The following is a 24,761-nucleotide window of genomic DNA, read 5'->3' on the forward strand; positions in this document are numbered from 1 at the left end:
TTATAAACCTTACCGTGACAACGATGGGTGGGTCTGATCAGTCCCGCTTTATAGCAGGATATATGCAGACTCAGAGTTGAAGCTATTTTTTGTTTTTAATAAATTTATTTATTTATTTATTTATTTATTGGCTGCATTGGGTCTTCGTTGCTGTGCGCGGGCTTTCTCTAGTTGCATTGAGCGGGGTCTACTCTTTGTTGCGGTGCGCTGGCTTCTCATTGCAGTGGCTTCTCTTGTTGTGGAGCACAGGCTCTAGGCGAGCGGGCTTCAGTAGTTGTGGCACGTGGGCTCAGTAGTTGTGGCTCGCGGGCTGTAGAGCACAGGCTCAGTAGTTGTGGCACACAGGCTTAGTTGCTCCGCGGCATGTGGGATCTGCCCGGACCAGGGCTCGAACCCGTGTCTCCTGCTTTGGCAGGCGGATTCTTAACCACTGTGCCACCAGGGAAGTCCCTGAAGCTATTTTCTTAAAATTTCATGGCGAGTGGGAGGGCCATCGTTCAACCCCAGGGCTTTCTGAACTTATTTTGCCATAGATGTCTGGGTCTAAAGGAAAGCTGGAGGACTTAGGGCTGGTTCTTGCCCAGAGGACTTTTTAAAATGCTACAGAAGTACTTGAAAGGTTTGTTTTGTCCCTTTTTATGCCTTTTCCCTGGACCCTCATATCATACCTGTCCTGGACATGGAGGAGCCAGAGGGGCGCCTGGACAGGGCTTGGCCTCCCCGGGAAGAGGGGTTGCCTAGTGGAAATCTCCACTTGCCTGCTTTGGGGCCCAGCTGAGGGTCTGTAGCTTCTGTTTTGTCCTGGCTGCCCGGTCATGGCCGAGCCGGACCTGCTGCCACGTGCGGTCACGTTCTGAGCCTCCGGTATCCGCTGCCCACAGGAGCTGCTTCAGCCAAGATAAGCCGACTCCTTGCTAATCACCCCCTGCCAACTTCCGCCACCCTGAGCCCGCAGGCTGCCTGGGCCATGGGCTGGGCTTTCCCCGGGGCCCGACGGCGCTCCCCTGGCCTCTCTCATTTCTGAATTTGTCTTTTCCTTTCTGCCCTTATTTTTGCCCTTCTTGGTTTCAAACTTGAACAGACAGATTTTGTTCCTGCGAGTGGACACTCACCATCCTCTCCTGGGCATCTGCATTCTTGTTGTGTGGTCCTCAGGCTGGAAGCCTTTCGTAATCACTCTGGGTTTTTCCACGCTCAGCCCTCTCTGCCGTGACTGTGTCTGACCACTGGTTCAGGATCCCGCAGGCAGTTCAGGGGACACGGGGACACCTGGGGGAGCTTCTGGGCTCTTAAAATAGCATCAGCTTCCTCCATGCTTTTAAACCTACTTTGACCTCATATGGTTGTACCTGGTATGTTCATCCTGAGCTGATTTGAATTTATTTGGTGTAAAGTAGGCCCTTTTAAAATCAAATGGTCTGTAGGAGGCATCAGGTTTGGGGGGGGGGAATCCACAATGAAAATGAAACCTTGTAGGGAGCTTAGAGTAGCTTCTTTTAAGTGTTTTATTTTAACTTATTTTTATTTTTTAAATTAACTCTAATTTTTATTTTTAAAATATATTTTGAATTTTTAGCAAGTCAACCAGGGAGAAAGAATGAGGGCATCTTGTTTCTTGGGTTCCTAAGTTCTTTTTTTCTTTTTAAATTTATTTGTTTATTTATTTTTGGCTGCGTTGGGTCTTCGTTGCTGCGCGCGGGCTTTCTCTAGTTGCGGTGAGCGGGGGCTACTCTTCGTTGCAGTGCGCGGGCTTCTCATTGCGGTGGCTTCTCTTGTTGGGGAGCACGGGCTCTAGGTGCGTGGGCTTCAGTAGTTGTGGCATGCAGGCTTCAGCAGTTGTGGCTCACGGGCTCTAGAGCACAGGCTCAGTAGTTGTGGCGCACGGGCTTAGTTGCTCTGCAGCATGTGGGATCTTCCCGGACCAGGGCTCGAACCTGTGTCCCCTGCATTGGCAGGAGGACTCTCAACCTCTGAGCCACCAGGGAAGCCCCCTACTAAGTTCTTTCTCAGGTTCAGAGTTCATGCTGGTCCTGTGCTTAAGGAAAAACACCCTAAAAAAAAAAATCACATTTAATTATAAAAGTAATGCAGTTTCTACTCTCAAATCCAGGAAATTGTAAAGAAGAATGATTAATAACAGTCAGAATATTCCTTCACCTAGACGTAATTTGTCAGCATTTTGGTGTATGTTTTCATCTACACCTATGCTTGTCTAACAAAATTGAGATCTTACTATTTCTTTCTGTTTCCCCTAACATTATACTGAAAGCATTTAAGCATTTTCCCATGGCATCAAACCAATCTTGAAAACATCACATGGATGGGTCATAGATTGTCGAACCATTCCCATTTTGGGGACTATATTTGCAGGTTTACACTGTTACAAATAATACATCTTTGTAGTTAAATCTTTGACCTCATTTGTGATTACTGCCTTGAGAGAAAATCCTGGAAGTTATTGGATCAAAGGATATACATAGTTTTGCATTTCTCTACATGGACAAATTGCTTTCTGGGAAAACTTGTTCTGGAGTAGACATTCCACCGGCAGAGAATGAGTGTCTGTTTTCTCTTCAGTGTTTAGTCTTTATAATCATTGATAATTTAAGTGAAAAGTGGTACCTCGCTGGTATCTTCATTTAAATTTGATTACTAGTGAGGTTGAACACTTTCCCTATGTTTTGGCCACTTTTATTTCTTTCATTAGTTGTTCATGTCCTTTGGCAGTTATTCTGTGAGGTGGTAGCATTTTTCTTGTAGATTTGGAAGAGCTCTTGTAATGTTAGTAACTCTTCGTCATAATTGCAGGTATTTTTCTCCACCAGGTTGCTTATTAGTTTTGTTGATTATATGTATGAGTGTGTGCGCTTATATGTACACAGGTTTTTAATTTTCATATAGATGGATCTATATATATTTTTTGTTTTATGCTTATTACAAGTATTCAAAGTTCTAAATCTGGGAGACAACTTTTAATTTAACTCATTAATCCATTTGAAGCTTATTTTGGTGAAAAGTATGAGTAATAATCTGTATCTTTTTCCAAAAGATCCCTTTCCCCAGCTCTGTCTATTGAAATACTGTTCTTTCCTCAATGACATGTAAGGCCATCTTTATCATGTACTATATTCTCATATGTTCCTGTCCTTTTTCTGGGCTATCTGTCATTTTCCATTATCAGATGCTGTTGGAATTAAAGTAACTTTGAGCCCTTCTCATTGTCCTTTTCCAAAGATCCTTTTATACAAAGTTAAAAGTCACTTTGTCTAGGTGGAGAAAGAAATAGTCCCTCTGGGAATCAATTCAGCGAAAAGACACTTGGGGCTTCAATGCCAAAGAATCAGTCGCACAAATTAGGGATGCATTTCCCAAAATAAGACTTTGCATAGTTGTGAAAATTTAAACAGGCATCTTGCCAAGTATCCTGTGTACCAGCTGAAGGATCCACAGGGCAGTGAGTTGTAACAAAAAGGGCTATTTTTGTGTTCCCAGACTCCTGCCGTGAAAGAACATATACTATTTTCAAACCAGATGCATCCTTCTGGTTTTTAGATTCTGCCACTTCCTGGCTTATGTGTTTATTAGGACCACAGCTTCATGTTGTTCTGCAAATGATGTACGTTCCAGTGCTGTTGGGTTTGTCTGTCCTTTCATATCTCGGTGGGAACCACTGACCCTAGAGTGGGATACCCAGGTATTTTCCCAACTGTGAGATGACCAGTAGTTCTCTAATCCTGGGTTCCATAGAAATTCCTCAGGGGTTTTACAGGCTGTGAACAATAAAGATGTTAATCAGCAGAGAGAGTGTTTCATTGCTCATTTTATGTATTTGGGTTCTCTGTAAGATTTTGTTTTGTCCATCACTGATATGTTCAACAAGCCCTGACCTAGATAGTCTAAGTCTCTTGGAGTTCTGAAGTCATGTAATTCTGTAGTTTCCTCATGCTGTCGCTCACCCAGAGGTAGCCCCGGGTGTCCAATTCTGTGTGCTTGTTATAGAGAAGAAAGGAAACCTGGAGAATACTCTAGCCCACCAATTTCAGACTGAATGTCGATTCAGGGATTGGCCCATTGTTTTCCCCATTTTTCCTTTTGTCGCCGGCTGCCTGTGGCTTCAGAACAATGCTCCCCCTTATCTTCAGGTGTGGGGTTCCTCCATCACTTACCTTTGTCCACCAGGAGTAGTTCACGATCTCGAGCTGTACGCTTTTCTGTCCCAGGCAGGGAACGTGGTGACGGGAGAGATGGTGGAAGAGCTTATTCTTTCAGGAGCAGATATAATCAAAGTGGGCGTTGGACCAGGTAAGACTTGCTGGGAGCACAGCATGGGGTGTGGGGGCGGGGCAGAATTGTGATCTGGGGCTTGGAGGGACCGGAGATGCCCAGAAGGTACCCCATGAATGATCCATCCACAGGTTTAAAGCACATTTCTTTTGGAAGTATCATTGAGCTTCTGATCAGAAGAGGCTCCTGAATAGAAATATCATTGAGCTGCTTTCTGATGCCTCTGGGGAAGTTCTAAATGAACTTGAATGTGATTCGAATGAGCTCTTGGTTTCAGAACATTAACGTGGAAGAAAAGAATGAGGTCTCGTGAATGATCCCATTCACCTTGAAGAGGAAGGTGAAGGGTGGAGAATCCATGGGGACAAGTTTATGTGAATGTTTGAGGGACCCCAAACATTGCAAATAGGCATGCAGCTGTGAGGTCACAGTCGAACTTGACCTGTGGCTTAGGCAGTTCTCAGCTTTGGCTCCTCGCCTGGTACATATGCATCTCAGATTTTGCAGCATCCTGCCGGGCCTTCTCTCCCAGGATCGCCATTGGCATTTTGAACTGAGGAACGAGGAGGAACCTTTCTGGCCTATACTGGGCGGTTCCATTTTCTCTTGGGGCCACTTGATGCTGGCCTTCCCCTTTGGCCAGACAGGAGCATGAGCTTCTGTGTTTTTAATGTCTTCATTGTCACATTTTAAAATTCCTCCTTGCACATCCTTTATTAACCAAACACTAAAATTGAAGAGAAGGAAAGAAGGAGATACACATTTTTTTTCTTTTTTAATTATTAGCACCTTTATTTATTTATTTATTTATTGGCTGTGTTGGGTCTTCGTTTCTGCGCGAGGGCTTTCTCTAGCTGCGGCAAGCGGGGGCCACTCTTCATTGCGGTGCGCGGGCCTCTCACTTTCGCGGCCTCTCTTGTTGTGGAGCACAGGCTCCAGACGCGCAGGCTCAGTAGTTGTGGCTCATGGGCCTAGTTGCTCCGCGGCATGTGGGATCTTCCCAGACCAGGGCTCGAACCCGTGTCCCCTGCATTAGCAGGCAGACTCTCAACCACTGCGCCACCAGGGAAGCGCCCCCCCCTTTTTTTTTTTTTTTTTTAAAGAAACCCATATCTTATGTATTTATTTTTGGCCGCGCTGTGCGGCATGCAGGATCTTAGTTCCCTGACCAGGGATTGAAGCCATGCCCCCTGGAGTGGAAGTGTGGAGCCCTAACCATTGGACTGCCAGGGAAGTCCGGAGATACACATTTTCATTTGGGAATAAAAAATAGCAAAGATTTTTTTATAGATATCGTGCACCCAGAAGACACTACCAAAAAAGGAAGCAAATAATAAACCAATATGAGAAGAGTCTTTGGGAGAGCACTGCTGGGATGCAGAAGACCTCGTTGTGTTGTGACCTGGCACCGTTGTCAGCCTTGAGGAACTAGGGTGGACATGAGGAGACTCTTGGGGAAGGGGAGCCCTGTTCGCTTGTGAAAGGCCCTGAGCTTTTAACACACAGGGAGGTTTTCAAGATTGGGCTTTTAATATTGCCACTCACCTAAGCCAATTTGTAACCTTCTGAGCAAGAGGTAAGGCCACTTTGGTCTTTACTGGCTGTCTGTCATTATTGAAAAGTCAGAGAGGATAAAGCCCAGTTCTTGCTTACAGGGCACTCTGCCCGCTTAGAATGGGCTGTAATAGATTAGGCTTGTAATAGAGTCGAATAGGCTGATAATAGACCGGGAAGGCTCTTTTCCCCCAAAGCAGAGCACGCACCAGTCACCTATTTAATCAAGTGTATTGAGTGTCTCCTAGCTGCCATCGTGCTGGTGGGTGCTGACAGGATGTGAGGTGTGTAAGTGGTCTTCTCGGCCCTCAGAGCAGTTCCTGATGTAATCTTGAGCATTCAGCCACCCTCGTTTCCTTCCCAAACGTCCTCTACATATACAGTCTCTTTCCCCCGAAGATTTATTGTCCTTCCACTGTCGCTGTGTGCCTCCCAGGCTGCCTGTTTAGAACAGGCGTGACTGAAAGGAGTAAGAGGCTTTCTTTGAGCCTGATGTATTGGAGCCACTTCTGTAAATTTATTGGAGATGTTGTTTACATTTCACGAACTCTTCAGCATAAAAACACTGCGTACTGTCTAGATGACAGCATTAGAAAAGGTTCATTATGGAACAACTCCTGGGACTTGGGAAAAAGCATTAAAAATGCACCCCTCGCCCCACCCCATGCTCTGGGCTGGTACCCAGTTTCTCCTTGCAACCTGGGGCGTAATCAAGACCACTCCCACGCCTTGTCCCTCAGCTGTACAGAGCTCCAGGCCGCTGCAGCTGAGCCCCTGCCCTCCGTTGAGGATCTGGCAGATGAGTGGGAAAGGAGAAAAGCGAATTCTGAACCAGAACCAGAGGTTATACAACTCCAGTTGTACCTCGTATAGTGTGTGCCTGGGACAGGGGTGCCTTGGTCAGGAGAGAAGGTCATTGGCCCAGGGTAGTGAGTGGCCCGTGTTGTGAGGATGGACGGAAAGAGGCGGTTCTGCCCCGCAGCTGGATTCTGGAGAAGGTGGCTCCCCAGTCCTGGTTTCCCTGCTGGAGCCACAGGCCTCAGGGTGTAGCCGCGGTTCTCTAGTCCTGTCCCTAAAGACCCCCCCCTCCCCCCGGGAGAGGTCTGTGGGAAGCTGAGAAGCCACTGGTGGTGGTGGGGAGCCTCGCCCGAGGGTCTGGTGGGAGGGAGGAGTTCACGCCCAGCTTTTACACCGGCCCCAGGGTGCCCCATAGGCGACACCAGCAGACCTGCAGGAGGGACTGAGTGAGTGAGTGGTGAAGCGGTAGAGACAGAGACGTGGGTGACTCATTCATTCTTGAGTTCACGCGTTCTTTCTGTGACTATTCATAGTGCCCTTATTATGTTCAGGGCTCTGTTCTCAGCGCTGGATTGACCACACTGAATATCCATGGAGCTAACTTACCCTCCAGCAGAGAAAACAGATCCTCGGTTCTTAGCAAATAATGATTTAAATGCTGTTTTTGAAATGAGGGCCGTGATGAACAACTTTCCTGCGGCAGTGACATTTAAGATGAAGCCTGAAAGATGAGAAAGGGTTGGCTGGACCAGGGGGTTGGTGCAGAGGGGAGCGCTCCACAGAGAGAACAGCGTGTACGGAGGATCCCCGAGGTGGGAGGAACTGAAAGGGCGGCGTGGCTGGAGCCTGCTGAGTAGGGGCGGGAGGAGAGAAGGGGCAGAGCAGGGGAGACGGTCCGGAGCTTGATGCAGGTGGTCTCGGAGTGGGTGCTCGCCTGCTGGGAGGGAGGGGGAGGCTTGAGCAAGGGGACCTGTGCTGGAGCGGCCCGTGCTCTTGGCGTGACTCGGAGTGGACCTCCCTGGGCTAATACTCTGCAGGCAGTCAGCCAGGACTGGAGTTGACTGTGGGGAGGGCAGAGGTCTAGGGGATGACAGCATCGAGGTGGCTGGTGTGAGTTCTGCAGTGGAAGCTGACCTCCGAGTCCTGGCGGGACCGGGTGGGAGATGGACCACGAGAGGGTGAGGACCAGGAGGCTGGGGCGTGGAGAGGACGGAGCCGAGGCAGAGGGAGGCTGCAGGAATGCCCTGAGCGCCGGCTCCCTTTTCTCAGGCGCTTACTGCAGGCTGGGCAATTTTCATCCCTCTTGTCATTTAATCTTCCTCACAGCCCTATGAGGTCAGTGCTTTTATTTTCATTTTACAAGCGAGGCACCGAGGCTTAGAGAAGTTAGTAATTTGACGAAGGTTCAAGGTCAAGGAGGCTCAAGGTCATGGGAGGCATCTGCAGGTCCCTTGTGGTTGTGTGGAAAGTGAAGGAAGGTGGGAAAGAATGGAGTTTAAGGATGGAGGGTCGGTAAGTGGGAGCTGATGTCACAGAAGAGAGTGACAGTGACGGTGTAGGGTGGAGTGTCCTGGGCATTAGCAGATGACGGTGATGAGGCCCTGAAGGGATCCGAGGCCGGATGGTGGCCACCTCCATTGAGCTGTGGGGCAGCCCCATGGCTCCCCTCCCGCCACTGTGGAAAGTTCACCCCCAGGAAATTGGGGCAGGGCTGTGTGACGGTGATGGAGGCTCGTTTTGTATCCCGTTCTGCTCATTCGTAACCATCTCTCTTTGGGGTCTCCCTCTTCTTCCATCCAGGTTCTGTGTGCACCACCCGCACCAAGACGGGAGTGGGCTACCCCCAGCTGAGTGCTGTGATCGAGTGTGCAGACTCGGCCCACGGCCTGAAGGGGCACATCATCTCGGTAAGTGTCCAAGTGGGGCTGGCAGAAGGGTCTGGGAGCATCTGAGGAAGGCCTCTGCTCCCTGGCTGCCCTTCACCTTGTCGGCATCCTGTGGGCTCAGGAGTGAGCCAGGCACACGGACACAGCATTTGGTGACAATCGACCCTACTCCCTATGGATTCAGCTCGAGGTGGTGGGTAGCATGACGGGGGGATACGTGGGGAGCTTTGAGAAAATGAGAGGGCCACGTGTTAGCTTGCTAGGGCTGCCGTCACAAAGTACCCCAGACTGGGTGGCTCAAACAGGAGAAATATATTGTCTCACAATCCTGGAGGCCAGAAGTCCAAGATTAAGGCGTCAGCAGGCCATGAAGCCTCCAGGGAAGGCTCTGTTCTAGGCCTCCCAAGCTTCTGGTAGTTCCTTGGCTTATGGCACCAGAGCTCCAATTTTTACATGGCGTCCTCCCTGTGTGCATGTTTGCCTTTGTGTCCAAATTACTCCTTTTTATAAGAACATCCGTCATTTTGGATTAGAGGCCCATTCTACTCCAGGGTGACCTCATTTTCGCTAATCACATCTGCAGTGGTGTCAGATGCTGTCACCACCGGTTACCATAGTGAGAGCACATTCAGTAGGATGTTGGGGGCAGAAGTTAGATTTTTGTGGGTGGAGAAATGTATGGGAAGGAGGTGAGCAGAAAGCAGAGTCAATGATCATGAAGCTTCTGGAAGTCAGCACCTCAGTCCTCAGCCACTAAATATCAAGGATTGAATGAATGTCAAGTTAATCCTCAATTTATCTATTATTCTACTCCACCTTTATCGACATGACCATCATTCACATAGTTACCACGTCTCTCCCCTTCTAGATGAGATGCTCAGAGTAGGACAGAACACGTCAGATATAACTGGATGGACTTGGACAGAGTTATGGCTTCCACTTATGTGGGTGATACATACATACATATATATTATATAAGTAAAATGTATATTTAATATATATTGAAATTCTGAAGTAGTGGTGTATTTTTAGTGGTGCTGTAACAATGAACTCACATTGAATACAGTAAATTAAATCTTCAGACCTTTTCACTTGTCCAGTTGCTAAGCCAAGCTCCACATTAAATAATTGACAGGTTATTTTGAAAAAATCCAGATGTAGTAAATTAACATATCCTGGTGGAATGATCTCTTGTTGATTTTGGCTCAGCATTTCAGCTGGTGAGATTTGATTTCTGGACCTGCTTTGAGGGTATAATAATACTCTTTAAAAATCCCTATGTGCACACCATCTCATTTGAGTTTTTACTATGGGCATTTGAGCCCTGCAGCCATTGCTTCCCGCACGTGACTTGTTACACCAAACGAAGATCTAGTTCTTTGCCTCGTGGTCAGCGTGCACTTGCTGTGCTCCTTCGAGTTCTTCATCCAGACTTTCCATCCATCCGTCCATCCATCCGTCCATCCATCCATTCAGTCAGCACATATTCATTGAGCATCTACTGTGTGCTAGAAGCCGGAATAAATGACGAAGCTTTACTGGATGCTGACAGAGCATCTAAGACCTTCCATTTAATATCCTTTCCTTTAAGCTTTGCTCCAGTGACAAATTAAGACCCACTTATTGAACAACTCCTGTGTAAAAGGCTGACATAGAGCCATCCGACCTTTACGGAGTGGTGTGATTGAACTCACTGGAGTCACCAAACAGCACTGTCCTCCAATATGGTTCTCAATGCTCACCGTAGCCTCGTCTTGGCTGGCTGCATGACATTCACCAGGGAGACACTTCACCATAGACATGCCTGACCCCATCCTGTTGAATTAGACTCTTCATAGTTTGCCCTCCAGAGCACCATATGTAATTAGTTATAAGTCTCCATTCACCATGAAGAGTCTTAATAACAATTTAGACCTTATATATCTTCCTTGAGTGGCCACCATTTCTAAATCAGTGGAGGTCAAATTAATGAAGTTTTAGTATGAACTTATTCTGAGATCCCATACTTGTGTCTTTCTAGAAATTTCACAGTTGCTTAGTTTATAGGACCATTTGGGGAGTAGGGGTGGAGGCTCTGCTTGCACCACAAGTGACTCTGAAAATCAACTTGGGACCTCCTTACCCACCATCATTTTATAGCTTATGTCAGCAGTTCTCTAAGTGTGTGCCCAGACCTGGAGTATCAGTATCAACTGAGAACTTGTTAGAAGTTCTTGGGCCCCGTCTCAGACCTACTGAATCAAACTCTGAAGGTGAGGCCCAGGAATCTTTTAACAAGCCCTCTAGGTAATTCAGATGTGCTCCCAAATTTGAGAACCACTGGCTTCTAGAGTCGAGGGTCAGTACACACAGGTCGGGTCCGTGTGCCAGAGCCAGAGCTGTCTGCTGGCACCCAGGGAACAGCTTCTGTGAATTTCTCAGTTAGGAGCAGTGACAGCCCAGGCTGGTGATACCAATGCTCCAGGGTTCTTATTTTTGCATTGATGGCCAGAGCTTTCCTAGATGGGGTTAGAAGTTCAATCTGTACTGCAGACCCCGTGAAGTTCACAGACTTATATAGGTTCTGTACCCTTGACTTCAGCTCATTCCTTCTGACCAGCAGCTGAGTGTCTTGGGGTTCAAAGCAGCTGTTTTTCTCACTGTCTCTTTATCTAATGGAGTTTCACAAGCAGGTTTCTCCCACTTGCCAAGAGTCCTAAACCCACTGGAAACCCATCAACTGTTTGGATCCTGCCACTTTGTCCAGTTTCCTTCCAGCTGTCTCATTTTACACTTTCGTTGCTGAACTAGCATGTCTGTGCTACTGAAGTTCAGAAGGAAGCCACAGCAGGGGGTTGGTTACACCCGAGAGGCTGGACTTGAACTAGGTTTCTATTTATTGTGGTTCACATGGGCTTCTGAGAGGCAGAAGACTGAGAAATCCAGGACACCTCCTGGGTAAGTGAAGATTAAGGTGTGACCAGTTCATTTTGTCTTGTCATCTGCTAGGGACATGACACAAAGGAGAGCATTTTAAAGGTGGAAACATCATTAGAGGAAGTAATGGCTGACATGTATTGAGCATCTACTGTCTTTTGGGCACGGTACACCTATAATCTCTAATCCTTGGAACAAACTAGGTATTAGGTAGCTGTTCTCTTCATTGGACAGGTGTATTAGGGTTCTCTAGAGAAACAGAACCAATAGGGTGTGTGTGTGCGTGTGTGTAGATATAGATTTATTATAAGGAATTGGTTCATGCGATGATGGGGCTGAGAAGTCTCAAGATCTGCAAGGTGGGTTGGCAAGCTGGAGACCTAGGAGAGCCGATGGTGTGATTCCAGTCTGAGTCTGAAGGCCTGGGAACCAGAGAGAGCCAGTGTTTCCGTTGGAGTCAGCGTCCAGGGTCCCAGTTCTAAGGCAGTCAGTCAGGAAGGAGTCTCTCACTTAGGAAAATCTCAGCTTTTTTGTTCTATTCAGTTCTTCAAGTGATTAGGTGAGGCCCACCCACATTAGGGAGGGCAGTCTGCTTTACTCAGTCTACTGATTCATGTGTTACTCTCATCCCCAAAACACCCTCACAGAAACACCCAGGACAATTTTTTGACCAAATGTCACTCCATGGCCCCGTTGATGCCTAAAATTAACTGTCACACCCAGTGAGGAGACTGAAGCTTTGAGACCTTAAGTAACTTGTTCAGCATCACACTGCTGGTGGGGGGCAGAGCCAGCTCTCAAACTGAGGTCTGTTCATCTCCTGTGTTCCACTCCTTCCCTTGACCGCCCTCATTTAGAAAGTGTGGAGACTCAGAGGGTGAAGGGTTAGCTGAAGTCACCAAGAATGCGGGGTTGGCCCAGCATCCCGGGTCTGCTCCTTTCCCATCACACTGCTTTGGGGGACTTCAGCTTAACCTGTGCTTATAGCTCATCTTTTCCCCACAGGGTCCCCAAGAATGTCTTCAAGTGAAGGGATCAGAGTCAGGACCCAGTGAACCCTTAGGAAGGGGAGGGATTGGAACAACCAGATGAGTTCATCGTCCACTGATACCCAGAATGGCTTGGACTTTGTAGTGCTTCACAGGACCTAAAAAAAGGTCCTGTGATGAGGTTGGCTGGGATCACTATTGTCTCTTTACTCAAGGCCAAAATTTTAACCAATGCATTTGATAAAGACCTAGAGAGCGTGCTTCTCTAGTTTGAGGAGGGAATGATAGAGGTCAAGCTGATTCAAAGTTACCCCGGACCCCCTCCTTGTCTACACCCAGTCAGTAGGGCTCTCATCCACTCACTGACCCTCTGCAAAGAAGGAAAGATTGATTGGCAAATTTCTTATTTTGTTGATTTAATGTAGTTGTTTAGGAAACAGACCATTATTTGGAAAGACCTAAACAAAGTCATTCAAATAATTTATTTTGAGGCTTGAAGAATTCCCCAACCAAAAAGGTTTAGCCTAGAAAAACTTAGAAATACAAAGATAAAGGAAATAAAGATTACTAGAAATGCCATCCTTTTCAAAAAATTTATTTTACTATAGTTGATTTACAATGTTGTGTTAATTTCTGCTGTATAGCAATGTGATTCAGTTATACATACATGTATTCTTTTTCATATTCTTTTCTATTATGGTTTATCACAGGGTGTTGAATATAGTTTCCTGTGCTGTACAGTAGGACCTTGTTGTTTATCCATTTATACATGATAGTTTGCATCTGCTAATTAATCCCAAACTCCCAGTCCTTTCCCCCTTCAACCCCCTCCTTCTTGGCAACCGTAAGTCTGTTCTCTGTATCTTTGAGTCTATTTCATAGATAAGTTCATTTGTGTCATATTTTAGGTTCCACATATAAGTGATATCATATGGTATTTGTCTTTCTCTTTCTGACTTACTTCACTTAGTATGATAATCTCTAGGTCCATCCATGTTGCTGAGAATGGCATTATTTCATTCTTTTTTATGGCTGAGTAGTATTCCATTGTGTATGTATACCACATCTTTTTTATCCATTCACGTGTCGACGGACATTTAGGTTGTTTCCATGTCTTGGCTATTGTGAATAGTGCTGCTGTGAACATAGGGGTGCATGTATCTTTTCGAATTAGAGTTTTGTCTGCATATATGCCCAGGAGTGGAATTTCTGGATCCTATGGTAACTATTTTTAGTTTTTAAAGGAACTGCCATAGTGTTTTCTCTCATGGCTGCACCAATTTACATTCCCACCAGCAGTGTAGGAGGGTTCCCTTTCCTCTGCAGCATTCGTTATTTGTAGACTTTTTGATGGTGGCCATTCTGACCTGTGCGAGGTGATACCTCAATGTAGTTTTGATTTGGATTCCTCTGATAATTAGCAATGATGAGCATCTTTTCGTGTGCCTGTTGGCCATCTGTATGTCTTCTTTGGAGAAATGTTTATTTAGGTCTTTTGCCCATTTTTTTGATTGGGTTGTTTGTTTTTTTTGTTATGGAGTTGTATGAGCTGTTTGTATATTTTGAAAATTAAGCCCTTGTTGGTTGCATCATTTGCAAATATCCTTTCCCAGTCCGTAGGTTGTCTTTTTGTTTTGTTTATGGTTTCCTTTGCTGTGCAAAAGCTTGTAAGTTTGATTAGGTCCCATTTCTTTATTTTGCTTCTATAGAAATGCCACCTTAGATAACCACTGCTAATGTTTTATATGTATGCTGCTGGACATTTTTAGAGTTTACTCTTAAGTAGGGTTCTAGCTCATTCTTCCATTATTATAGCTGTGTGACCTTGGCAAGTCACTCAACCTTTCTGAGTCTCCCTCTTTGTCTTTCCCCACCTATAAAGTATCAGCTTCAGGTTCTTGTGGTGTTTGAATAGAAAAATGAAGTTTGTAACAATCCCTTGTTCATAGCTGGTGCTTGATTCCAATTCCCTGTGCCCACCGCATGCTGACTTTTCACTGCCCCTTCTTTTAGGGCTGGGCAAGTATTTTTAAGAAGAGGTCATGCTGACAGCTCACAGATCGAATTGCCACTCATGTCATGTGATGCCTTTTCTACTAAAATATGTTAACACTCTTGGAAAACAAGTAACCGTTGGAATATTTGCATGTTGTTTTTTACAAACTCCGTGCAGCTATGCATGTTCATGTATGGAAGTAAACGTGTCTCAGATTGCAGAGGTTTCCCCATACTGCTCTGCCTCCTGAGAACATGAAAGGATGCTTTAACCACTTCTGGAAATTACCGATAAATGGTAGTAGGGAGCAGACTCCTTTGCCGGAAAGCGTTATGTGGGTTGGGTTGCATTGGGTTAAATTGCAGTCCCGCTTGTTTGCTCTACATTATCTGTTTCATAAATCCCACCACAGCACAATGAACAGACAAGGCCCTATGTATGGCTTCCTCTCTGCGGCACATCACAAAGTCCTATTAACTGTGGACATCTTGGCCCATCCTGGGAGGAGAAGACCTCATTTTCTTGGGGGTCCCAAGAGCACAGACTTCTGAGTCAGCCCTCATCGCTGAGCACATGAGTGTGGCATTTCAGAAGCCAGCACGAGCCACCCTAGCAGTCACGAGCTAGTCACTCACTAGTGAGTGAGCAAAAGACTTAAGGACACACTTTTGTGCGTGTGTGTGCACGTGAGTACACTCTTTTAAAAGTCAGATCATGTTAGGGACCTTTTTATTGGGAGCATGAGTTTATTTAATCTTTTGAGGTTACAAGTTTGAAACCCTATTGTGGAGAACTGGTTTTGATAAAAAGATAAAGCACTTTAAAAATAATGGCAGGTCAAGTGGAGGGCATAGAGGGGTTGCACCTTTGAAAGAGAAAGTAAATATGCTGGAGATTTGAAGCACCAACAGGATACACAGAGCCTTGACTGTCTTCACATGAAGGGTCTTGGCCAGATACCTTACATGGAGAGACTGCCTCTGAAATAATTGCTCATGAACCCGTGGCCCTCCGGGGTCAGGGAAGCCACATGTGAATAATGCACTTGATCAAGGAGGAGATAATTGCCGTCAGTAAATATTCATAAAAGCCAGAGATTGAGCCTTCACACCTGCCTTTTGATCAGAATTGCAAAGAAGCAAGGAAAGCAGTATTTGAGGTCTAGCTCCTGGAGGGACAGGCCTAAAAGCATATCGGAAAAGAAGGATTGAGTCACAGAGACCGACGTCCTCAGCTGGAGATGCTATTTGTACAGTGGTCTGTCCCAGTTCCACGGAGACGCCCTCCAACTCTAGGGGCGCGCGCACCTTCCTGCCATCATCACACAAGGTAGCCCGGGTGGCCTGGGTCTTCTGTGTCCTTCCCAAAGTGTGTCCCCCCTCCTGGGGACAGGCACTTCCCTCCGAGACCCGCTCTGGGCTCTGTCACGTCACGCCAGCCCCGAGCACTGACCCGGCTTCGGTGCCTCTGCTCCGTGCCTCTCCCTGCTGGGCAGGCTGCCACCCCAGGCCACCTCTCTGGCCTCTTCCTCCTCGGACCTCACACAGGCCACATTGCCAATAGGACGTAGCAGCCTGGTTATTTTGTGCCTCTTGTGCTTGTAAGAAGACACAATGGTTCTGTGTCCTAGTAGCTTTGTACTGGGTCCCTGGTGTTGAAACATAAGCCCCACGGCCAAACTGTGCCGGGCAGCCCTAGGTGTCAGGCAACCCTGCCAGGCACTGAACCAGCGTAGGGCACTGTGCGGGTCGAGTGGGTGTCAGGAGTGCATGTTTGACTTGGAGGTAACTGGATACCTTACAGGAAGGTGACTAAGAGACACGTGGAGTGGCTGGAAGTATAAAGCAGCGAATTCAGTGTCCTCTCTGGCTCATAAAATACTTCCGCTTTTGTGCTAAATAAACCTCACTTCATGCCGGGCAGCGGGGGAAAGGTGACCACTGTGAATGATGGTTATGTGGCTGGCCAGTGGCCGGGTGTGCAGGGGCTGGAGGAGGGTGAGGTCCAGCCCCTGCGCCCTGCCCGCTCAGCAGTTCCTGCTTCTGCATCCCAGGCGGGGTGCAGGTGCCCGGGCTTGTGGGGGGGGACAGGCAGTGGGTGTGCAGACCTGAGACAGGACTGACGGGACCTGGGGAACAGAAGGTGTGGTGTTGAGGGGCGCGTCGGGCCTTGGCCCTGAGGGTTGTGTGCTTGGCTGCAGGCAGGGGTGGGAGGAGGGGGCTGGACCAGCAGATGCTACCGAATCCCCCCAGGGGAGGGAGGGGGACGGCCGGGCCGGGCTCCCACTGACGGCCTCTCTTTGCTCTTTCCTTTTTGAAGGACGGAGGCTGCACATGTCCAGGAGATGTCGCCAAAGCCTTTGGTAAGAGGCCGCAGAGGGGGAGGGGAGGGAGCTCCCCGCAGGGGTGCCGGAAGGAGGTGGCAGACACGTTAGGAAGTTCAGGGCCAATCCTGGGTTTCCTCTCCCCGGATTTCAGCCCCTAATTGGCCCAAATCCTGGCATCAGTTTGGTTCCGGTTGGTGGCAGAGCAGGCCGAGTGCCCAGGGATAGATGGAGGGGTGTTACCCTGTGGGCCAGGAGTGGGTGAAGTCATAGCCCAGAAGTCACCACTGAGAAGGCTCAGGGTACCCGTGGAAGAGGACTGTATCGGGTCTGAGACAGCGAAAACTTCAGCAAGGGGGGTCTTTGGAGCCTAACCTGGGGGAATCCCGAGGGAGGGACGGGACCCCTAGCCGCAGTTTCTCCCTGGAGGCCGAGGAGCCTGTGTCCCAGCAGGGGGCGGCGGCGTCCGGCTGTGATCCCGCAGGAGCCAGGTGTTTCCTTGGGGAGGCACCGGGAGGCCCAGCATCTCTGCGTGCCGTGCTCTGTGCCTGCCGCTGAACCCTCGCCAACTGCGGGCAGGAGTGAGCGCTGCCGCACAGCTGGGGAATCCCACCTGTGAGGTGGGACCCTGCGTGCTGGCAGGGACATCCCTACTGTTGATTTTTGTGCTGCGTGTACTTAATACTGATGGGTGTTCTGTCTCGGGCTCCCTTCTAATAGTGCCCACGGTGCACCCTGCCCAAGTGGTGTCTGGACTCCCGCTCCGGCAGCTTTCCCTCCCCGCGCTCCCCCAGGAAACGCAGCCACGCCTGTGGAGGGAGAGGGACCAGGTTGGGGCAAAATGCTGGTTAGGAAGGGACACGAGTGTTCAGAAAGGAAAATAATTGGAAGCCACTTCAAAGCATTGTTTGAGTGGATCTGTGCTCTGTGTTCCTGCTGTTTACATCTGCTCCTGGGGTTGTGGTTTTCCGGAGGCCTGGCCAGACACCAGTTGTCCTCTGCCCCCGTATAATCACGGCAGGGGGGTCAAGGAGCCAGCAGTTGTGTTAGGGACCCTGCAGGGAAGAGTCTGCAAAGCTTGCTGCCAAGTAGAGAGGTCCTGTGCCTTGGTTGCCTGATTGCCAGGCCCAGGGGCCAGCCCTGCAGCCCCTGCCTTCCGTAATGCTGGACGGAAGGGACTGGAACGCCTGATGCACACCCCAAAGTCCTCTTGTAAATATTTAAGTGACCAGATGGAAGCAGTCAAGGTCATGCTTCAGAGGATCCTGTGTCTGCTCTTCCTTGTCCTTCATCGTGATTACTTAACACATCTGTACGCTGATGTCCTCCTATTCTGAATGTAAACCCTCAATAGGACTCACTGAGGATGGGGAATAGTGACTATTTCTGTTTCTTCCACGTATGCCTTTTACTTTCCTAACAACTAGTTACTCCACATCTTCCATGTGCCATGTGCTATAATAAACACTGAGGACACAGCAGTGAGTTAGCCCCCACCCCCGTTCCAACTATCCCTGGTCCTGATCCAACGTAACCTACAAAGGCAGTTTCAACACCCCAGTCTCCTGTGTACCTATCCTGGAAGTTTCATGTCGTTTGGTGATTAATATGGGGTATTGTTTACTCTGGAAGTCAAATGTTTATCACAGCAGAGGTGCGGGTAGAGTTTTACAGGATGTATACACATATATATGTGTGTATATGTGTATGATGTACATATACATATATACGCACTTACAGGTTTCTCTCCTTCATGCCCAAGCTCTAGTGCAGGAGGTTCTGTCTGTTCTGAGGTCCCTTCATATCTACACTGTGTGAGAGTGCTGAGAGCTTCAGGTAGACCAGATGCCTGATGGGGACATGGCAGAGGAGTTATTGTATTACGTATGAGATTGGACAACATGCTGAGGTGCTGCCCAATTATTAATGTTTCTTTGATTTTCAGAGAGTTAGACCTGTGGAAGGTGGTCATAGATAGGAAGTCATCAATAACCATTAAGGATTGTCCACTGTATTAGCCACCAAGCTTCAGCAGGCTGACTTGTTGCTTGGAGCATCCAGTGCCCATCTGCCCTTCTTAACTTTTTTCCAAAGTGGGGAGGTTGAGCTTTTCTCTGACCATAGCCAGGAGGAGGGAGGGTGGTTTGGTAGCACTTGCATCTTTCCGGAGCCGATTTTCTCTGAGCTCTTTTCTCTGCTGCTTCTTTTCGTCCCCACTTCGGAGTGCAGGAGCCGGAGCAGATTTTGTCATGCTGGGAGGGATGTTTTCGGGCCATACTGAGTGTGCTGGAGAGGTGATCGAGAGGAATGGACAGAAGCTCAAGCTGTTCTATGGGATGAGCTCAGAGACAGCGATGAAGAAACATGCGGGAGGGGTTGCGGAGTACAGGTATGGAGGGTGGGTGGAGCGGGGGTGGGCAGCGCCGTCACCAGTGAGGTTGCGTTCCCCGGCTTCTTACAGAAATGGGGTGGAAGTGGGTCTCAAAGAATATGAGTCTGTTTATATTATAGTACCATAGGAAGGAGCTAGAACACATATATATTTCTTAATTAAGATGTTCAATTAAAGAAATAACTGGCTTAAATTTTTTTTTTTTTTTTTTACTGAAGTACAGTTGATTTACAATGTTGTGTTAGTTTCAGGTGTACAGCAAAGTGATTCAGTTATATATACATATTCATCTATTTTTTTTCAGATTCTTTCTCCTTATAGATTATTACAAAATATTGAGTATAGTTCCCTGTGCTATACAGTAGGTCTTTGTTGGTTATGTGTTTTAAATATAGCAGTGTGTACATGTCAATCCCAAACTCCCAATCTATCCCTACCCCAACCCTTCCTTCCTGGTAACCATAAGTTCATTCTTTAAGTCTGTGAGTCTGTTTGTTTTGTAAATAAGTTCATTTGTATCATTTTTTTTTTTTTAGATTCCGCATGATATCATATGATTTGTCTTTCTCTGTCTGACTGACTTAGTATGATAATCTCTAGGTCCATCCATGTTGCTGCAAATGGCATTATTTCATTCTTTTTAATGGCTGAGTAATATTCTATTGTATATAGGTACTCCACATCTTCTTTATGGAGTATATGGACATTTAGGTTGCTTCCATGTCTTGGCTATTGTAAACAGTGCTGCAATGAACATTGGGGGTGCATATATCCTTTTGAACCATGTTTTCCTCTGGATATATGCCCAGGAGTGGGATTGCTTGATCATATGGTAGCTCTATTTTTAGTTTCTTAAGGAACCTCCATACTGTACTCCATAGTGGCTGTACCAATGTACATTCCCACCAACAGTGTAGGAGGGTTCCCTTTCTTCCATACCCTCTCCAGCATTTGTAGACTTTTTGATGATGGCCATTCTGACTGGTGTGAGCTAATATCTCATTGTAGTTTTGATTGCGTTTCTCTAATAATTAGCGATGTCGAGAATCTTTTCATGTGCCTCTTGGCCATCTGTATGTCTTCTTTGGAGAAATGTCTGTTTAGGTCTTCTGCCCATTTTTTGATTGGTTTGTTTTTTTTGATACTGAGCCACATGAGCTGTTTGTAAATTTTGAAGATTAATCCCTTGTTGGTCGCATAGTTTGCATATTTTCTCCCATCCTGTGGGCTGTCTTTTTGTTTTGTTTATGGTTTCTTTTGCTGTGCAAAAGCTTTTAAGTTTCATTAGGTCCCATTTGTTTATTTTTGTTTTTATTTCTATTACTCTAGGAGGTGGGTCAAAAAGGATCTTGCTGTGATTTATGTCAAAGAGTGTTCTGCCTATGTTTTCCTCTAAGAGTTTTATAGCATCCGGTCTTACATTTAGGTCTTTAATCCATTTTATTTTTGTGTATGGTGCTAAAGAATGTTCTAATTTCATTTTTTTACATGTAGCTGTCCAGCTTTCCCACCACCACTTAGTGAGGAGGCTGTCTTTTCTCCATTGTATATCCTTGCCTCCTTTGTCATAGATTAGTTGACCATAGGTGTGTGGGTTTATTCTGGGCTTTCTATCCTGTTCCATTGATCTATATTTCTATCTTTGTGCCAGTACTATACTGTTTTGATGACTGTAGCTCTGTAATATAGTCTGAAGTCAGGGAGCCTGATTCCTCCAACTTTTCCTTTCTTGAGATTGCTTTGGTTATTTTGTGTCTCCATACAAATTTTAAGCATTATTTTGTACTACTTCTGTGAAAAATGCTATTAGTAATTTGACAGGGATTGCACTGAATATGTAAATTACCTTGGGTAGTGTAGTAATTTTGACAATATTTATTTTTCCAATCCAAGAACATGGTATATCTTTCCATCTGTTTGTGTCATCTTTGATTAGAAAACATATCTTGCATCTTTCAAAGTAGCTGTAATTTTTACCCAACCAGGCTTTGCAGTGTTTGGGGCCCCGGAAAGGCAGTGCAGAGCAGAAGTATTTGGGGATAAGTTGGAAATGGAACTAGGGGTATGTGTGAGTAGGTATGACTCTTGTTCAGCCAGCCCTGGAGGGGACCCTCCAGACTTCCAGGCCTTGTCCTGATAGAGCTGATGTGGAGCCTGAGATGAGTCAGGCTATAAGTGGCAGGCAGAAGGATGGGTCTCCCACTGCATATGATACAGGGGTGGGCGAGACCACCTCACAGAGGTCAGGCCTTTTGGGAAGAGTGCTGTGTGTCACCTTCAGTAGCTCCCACAGGACTCTTCCCTGCCTCTGGGCTCAAACAGTTGACACAGGCAGTATTTTTAGGCATTTAATTATGTTACTGTGCAGAAGGGATGCTCACGTCTGCTTATCTGCTCCACTTCCATTTTAATTGTGTGCACGTGTGTTTTAAGAACGTTGTGACAGAATATACCCACTGACTCGCCCTGCTCCATAGAGTCTGTCATCGCTTCTCATCAGAGTTTGCACTGATGACAAGCTGTGCCATGTGCACAGGACAGGAGGCCCTGCATCCTTAGAAGGATGGAAACTCAGGCCCCCTGCCATGGGCTGATACCCTCCATTTCCTACCACTTATTCCACACCCAAAAGCTTACAATGAAGATGTGGGATTCAGATGTACTGTGTAAGGTTGGAGCCAACCTAGAGGTACACATCTCAACTCCACTGAGATTTTCAGGTGGGCAGGAGGGCAGGAGGGGTGGGGTTCCCCCCCACCAAAGCTCTGTTCCTTGGGTACTGGTAGGCTGACTTCAGTCCTCCTCCTCTTTTGGGGGGAATCTCAGTATTAATGATGTTGTAGTATGCGAACAGCAGGGTGGGAATGAGGAGCAGGGGACATTTACACCTTCATTCTGGAAACTGCAGACAGTCCAAACAAGAGGGACACGCCCCTCCCACACAGCCTCCGACGGCCTCTTTCTCCTGTGTGGCGACTGATGGAGGAGGCTGTACAGTGTGCCGTGGGAGAGAAGGGGAGGGGTTTACTGTCTCACATCCGACCTGGACCTCTGGCCAAGAAGCTTAATGCTTTGCCAGCGACCAGTGTCACCGTTCAAGGGCCGACGCCTGTCTCCTATGTGCTGGTCTGGAAGTGGAGCCGTTGCGATTCTGTGACAGCCAGATGCTTTGCCTGGAGGACAGTTTTTGCCCTCTAGCTGTTGCATCTGTTTTGGATTCTAAGAAAAGTAGGTAGGGAAGGCCAGACCAGACTAGAGCATGAACAGAAGCCAAGGAGCTGGAAAAAAAAAAAAAAATCCTCTCCTGTGATTTCAGCAGGGTTTAAACAAAAAAGAAAACAGAAGATTTGGGAGTATCAAGACTCAGTTCCAGAAGTGGATTCGAATCTTAGCCAAGGAAGGAAAGTGCTGAAGGAGTTAGAACCTTAATCCAGAGGCAGCCTGAGCCCTGGAGGCTGCATCTGTGTTCTCTCTCTCTGTAGGTTTGTCTCCCTCCCTCCCATCACCTGGTCTCCTCCTGAGAATGGTTCTCCTTCTTTGATGTTGTATTTAATTAAGGCAGAGTTATTTATGCTTTACTAGTTCTTTCCCACTCATTACCCACTTAGTTCTCTTGCTGTCCTTGGGAGACAGATCAGAGCCCTTCATTTTACAGATGAGAAGACTTGGGCATCAACGATAAGTGACTTGTAAAAGGTGCTATCACCACTTAGCGAAGAAGCAATGCTGAGGAACTGAAGGATGGAAGGCCATGGAAACCTCTTTTAAAAAATGAAATGGCCATCATTTCAGGCACACGTGCGCATGTTGGGCTCTGGTCACAGAGTGCAGTGGTGCCAGTCATCTTGGGTGTGGCCAGTGGCTGGCTTCGTGAACTCGGTGCTGTAAACCAGCCACTAACTAGGCCAGCCCTTGGTCTGCTGGATGGTTTAAGTTGCTAGATTTCACCCGAGGGTAGTCTTGCAGGTGTCGATTTCAATGCTCAAGAGTTACTACCCTTCTGAAATTCTAGGTAATAACTTTTTGATCAAGAGATGCTACTTTTTCAGTTGAAGAGACCAGCTAAAGAAAGTTCCAGAATTTGGTTAATCGTTAAAATTTCCAGATGGCCTGACCCTTATAGATGGAGGCTAGAGTTTTGCATGGATTGGAGAGTTCCTTCTTGTAATGCCCCTCCTAAAGCAAGTCTGGATTGTATCTCCATCTTGCCGTAAGGGGACGTGACGTGGAATCAAGCGGTGTTGCTCGGTGGCCTTGTGAAGAGGAGGACGAGGACTCAGCAAGGGCAGCTAGATGTGCTTTAGTGTTGGTGCCACGTGCCAGCTCTTCTGAATTTCTTAACGTCCCCCTGAAAACTCGAAAGATGCTAACCAAAGCCCTGCAGCCTCCAGTGCTGAGAAGGTCCTTAGTTCTGCTCTGGTTCCACCTTGCAGGGGCCCCGCGCCATGCCCGGGACTACAGGCATAGTGGTTTGTGCAGACGCGGGGAAGTGAGCTGGGGCCGGGGGGCAGGGGCACCCAACAAGGGCCCTGGAACGACAGGCCATGTGAGTGGAGCCACTAACCTTACTAGCGGAGGTTTCCACGTCACCTCGCGGTGCTTGATTTGTCCCTTTTCTCCATCCCTTCCTCCTCCTCTCCGGCTTGTCCCCTGTGAAGGTGCTCTGTCAAGAGCTGGCAGGGGTGGGGGAGGGACGCTCTGGGCTTGTTCCGTTGTTGATCAGGGAGAGCAAGCAGGAGAGACGCTGGTGGGCAGTGGGCAGGAGGTCTGTTCCGCTGTCCCGTAGGTATTCTGGGGCTCTGGGTCAGCTGGAGGTGGGTGTACACATTAACAGAGACCGGAGAGGCGGGGCCGGTTTTTGATGGGGACGGAGTGGTGCACACTGCTGGGGAGGACGTCGCCCTCCGGGGTGATGGTCCGGGTCTGTGACTCTTCCGGTGTTGCTGACGGGCTCTGGGCAGCCAGCAGCGAGGTCGTGCATCTTGGGTGTGAAGAGTCCGTTCATGTGAGATGCTGGCCTGACCTGCGTGGTGTGTGCAGCGTGGCCGCTGCGGGCGTGGGGTCGGAGGGTGGCGTGTCGCTGCCCGAGTGCCTTGGGCGACAGCGGGGAATCCTTCGGGCCGGCTTCTTAAGGGAAAAGAACCAGATTGAAAGAAAAACCTCCCTTTTTCTTCCAGAGCCTCTGAGGGCAAGACCGTGGAAGTGCCTTACAAAGGGGATGTCGAGAACACTATTCTGGACATTCTCGGGGGACTGAGGTCTACCTGCACCTATGTAGGGGCTGCCAAACTCAAAGAGCTCAGCAGGAGGGCGACGTTCATCCGGGTGACCCAGCAGCACAACACCGTGTTCAGCTAACCTCGAGATCAAGGACGAGACGGCCTCCAGCCGCCGGAAGCGTCCGCACATGCCTGCTTTCCCCTCCCCCTCCTCCTGTGACGGCAGAGTTTCTGGCTCATCCCAGAAGCAAGGCACTTCCTGGGTCAGCGCTTGGAGCTTAGCTGCCCGGAACGTGTAACCTCCTTGTTAAAAGTAACACTCAACGCCTTTTTCTTTTCTTTTTTTTAAGAAAATGGTTTCACTTTAATATAATGCTATGAAGACTTGCCTGAGTGCTGGAGTC

General features: G+C 47.7%; 1 protein-coding gene across 1 annotated transcript in view; it reads left to right on the forward strand.

Moving 5' to 3' along the window:
- The window catches only part of GMPR (guanosine monophosphate reductase), a 42,375-nt gene extending 17,631 nt beyond the window's left edge, over nucleotides 1-24,744 (forward strand). Inside the window, exons 5-9 of the mRNA XM_036868333.1 lie at nucleotides 4,221-4,302; nucleotides 8,437-8,543; nucleotides 16,743-16,785; nucleotides 18,976-19,135; nucleotides 24,316-24,744. Of these exons, the coding sequence (XP_036724228.1) occupies nucleotides 4,221-4,302; nucleotides 8,437-8,543; nucleotides 16,743-16,785; nucleotides 18,976-19,135; nucleotides 24,316-24,496 (573 nt within the window). The 3' untranslated portion in view covers nucleotides 24,497-24,744. The remainder of the gene's footprint in view (nucleotides 1-4,220; nucleotides 4,303-8,436; nucleotides 8,544-16,742; nucleotides 16,786-18,975; nucleotides 19,136-24,315) is intronic.
- The last annotated feature ends 17 nt before the right edge of the window (nucleotides 24,745-24,761 follow it).

This window comes from Balaenoptera musculus, chromosome 11, assembly GCF_009873245.2.
Source record: "Balaenoptera musculus isolate JJ_BM4_2016_0621 chromosome 11, mBalMus1.pri.v3, whole genome shotgun sequence".
Classification (NCBI taxonomy): Eukaryota; Metazoa; Chordata; class Mammalia; order Artiodactyla; family Balaenopteridae; genus Balaenoptera; species Balaenoptera musculus.